This window comes from Malus sylvestris, chromosome 13, assembly GCF_916048215.2.
Source record: "Malus sylvestris chromosome 13, drMalSylv7.2, whole genome shotgun sequence".
Classification (NCBI taxonomy): Eukaryota; Viridiplantae; Streptophyta; class Magnoliopsida; order Rosales; family Rosaceae; genus Malus; species Malus sylvestris.
Window position 1 is genome coordinate 12,689,127 of NC_062272.1, and position 2,645 is coordinate 12,691,771.

Here is a 2,645-nt window from a genome sequence, read left to right on the forward strand (position 1 = left end):
CCTAGAATATTAGATGATTCTAATTATCAAGCAACGGGTGGGATGATAAAAATGATGGCCGGTAGATAAAACGAGAAAGTTGATAATGATCAAAATTTTAAATATGGTTTACAAATCAAATTATATGTTATTAATAAAAATAAACACGTTATTTAATACTTAATTAATAATTCAATTATTTATCATTATATTATTTAATTTACAAATTTAATTTAAAAAATTCAATTCTAGAATAATAATCGTAAACAGTGGTGAAAGATAAATGAATCCGTGCAAGGTGCAAACGTAGAGAGGGGGTTGAGTGTATAGAGTCTTTTATGGATTCTTCTGCTTGGGCTGTCTGCAAAAATATTGAAGTGTTATGGTGGTCTTTTTACACACTTTTTTAGGTCAGTCTTCCACGTGCTCCTGGGGACTCTCTCCCTCTCACTCTCCGCACTCTCCCTCTCTCTCTCTCTCTCTCTCCTATGCCGTGATATAATTATTTTTCCCACTCAATTACACCTTCTGACCATCTCTGCTTCTCCTGTTCTCTGTTTTGTTCGCTTCCATTCCCCGTCTCTCAATCCAGCACAGAAAACCAGAAAAACAAAAAAAAGCCCCAACCCGTTGTGCAGAAAGATCAAATCTACCTCCTCAGAAAGAAAAGATTTGATCTTGGCAACAAATTGGGAAGATATGAATGCTGTGGCTGATCAAGATCAAGACATGGGAGATGGAATGCAGTGCAGTGACCATCCATACAGAAGCAACCCAGGTGGGATCTGCGCTTTCTGCCTCCAGGAGAAGCTCGGCAAGCTTGTTTCTTCCTCCTTCCCTCTCCCCATCCACGCTCCTGCAACCTCCTCTTCTTCCTCCCCTTCTTTTAGATCTGATAGTATTAACGGCGGCAATGGAGCTGCTGCTGCTGCTGCTGGTCCTTCTTCCTCCGCCGCGTCCCTCGCCCTCTCGCTTTCCGTCCACCCAACTTCTTCGTCATCGGTAAAACCCAGAAGCATTGGTAGTAATTATCGCCACGAGGATGAGTTTTATAACACGAGGAGGGCCAGGATTTCTTTTCTTTTGGCTAAGAAGAAGAAGAAAGTGAGTGACGGTGCTGCTACTACTGGTGCCGGTGGTGCTACTGTTGTATCTTCCGATAGGGAAGCTGCTAACATGGTGTTCAAGCGGAGCAAGTCTACGACCAACCCGCGGCGGGGCCACCATTTTCTGGATGGTTCAGAGGATTTTAGTCCAAGGAAGAGAGGCGGGTTCTTGTCGTTTCTGTATCACTCCTCCACCAAGAACTCGTCACACGCTCTTAACAAGAAGACAATGGATAAGTCCAGCTTCAGAGACAACTCCACCTCCAAGATCTCTTCCTCTTCCTCCTTCACATCCGCCCAAAAGGACTCCAAAAGCTTCGGGTCTTCTTCTCTGAGGAATAGAAGCGAACGGGCGGTCGACGCGGACGACGACAGCAACAGCCCAAACAGCAGTCAAGCAACCGCCGCCTCGGCCTCCTCCTTCGAGCGGAAAGTCTCGAGATCCAGATCCGTCGGCTGCGGAAGCCGAAGCTTCTCCGGCGACTTCTTCGAGCGAATCTCAACTGGGTTCGGCGACTGCACTCTCAGAAGAGTCGAGTCGCAAAGAGAAGGCAAGCCCAAAGCAGCCCACCGCGGTGGCGAACACAACCACTGCATGAAAGAGCGAGTGAAATGCGGCGGGATTTTCAGTGGTTTCATGATGACGTCCTCGTCTTCGTCGTCGTCGTCCTCGTCTTACTGGGTTTCGTCCTCCGCCGAAGGGCCCCTCGTCCACGGCCGTAACCGGAGCTGGGGGTGGGCGTTTGCGAGTCCGATGAGAGCATTCACCAAACCTTCTTCTAAAGATGGGAAGAGGAACATAGTTAGACAAGCTTCAGATAAGAACACAGCTCCAAACTTGAATGCGATTCCTTCCTTGCTATCAGTCAATAGTTGATTATCTTCACTAGCATAATACACATTAAACTCTGTTAATTAATTACTTAATTTACTACTTGTTTATTATTAATTACTCTATTAGCATCTCCCTGTGTTTATTGTGGCTTGATTTGTTGGTTGGCTGTCTTGATCTTACATCGTTCATTTTCTGGGTTTCATTGTAGACATCAGTTTGAAATATGATCGAGCAACATTGTACGCAAGCTAGCCGTTTTGGCTTAGTTAGTTAGTAACCTTCACTCATGTACTCAAGATTTTACGTCGATTTGTACGTCAATATTGTGCAAGGAGTTTGTAGCTCGGTTAAGTCAAATATATCGCTCTTACGTTTGGACTTTGGAGGAGTTTGCAATTATCTCTTCTGTTGTTTTGAATTTGTATTATCTTTTTATGTAATTTGGAGTGTTGAGTTATGGCAATTAAAAATTGAAGAGAGTTTATGAAAGAGTGTTGCATGTGTTGTGGGTTTCAGATGTCACATGGATGCACGTATTTGAAAGTTGTTTGGACAAAGTGTAAGGTCTAAATAGATGCATACATACAAATATCACAGAGGCCCACGTTAGAGAATCCCCAGCACTATTTGGATTTTGGACTTACACCGGAATTATTATATATATCTTTCATGACGATCCTTTGACAATATATACTTCAATAGTTTGATTAATTTTAATGGCCCAC

General features: G+C 43.7%; 1 protein-coding gene across 1 annotated transcript; it reads left to right on the forward strand.

Moving 5' to 3' along the window:
• Nucleotides 1–377: 377 nt before the first annotated feature.
• LOC126597294 (uncharacterized) lies at nt 378–2,409 on the forward strand. The gene has a single exon (XM_050264074.1). It carries the CDS (start codon nt 679–681, stop codon nt 1,960–1,962), a length of 1,284 nt encoding a protein of 427 aa, XP_050120031.1. The 5' UTR covers nt 378–678; the 3' UTR covers nt 1,963–2,409.
• Nucleotides 2,410–2,645: the final 236 nt, after the last annotated feature.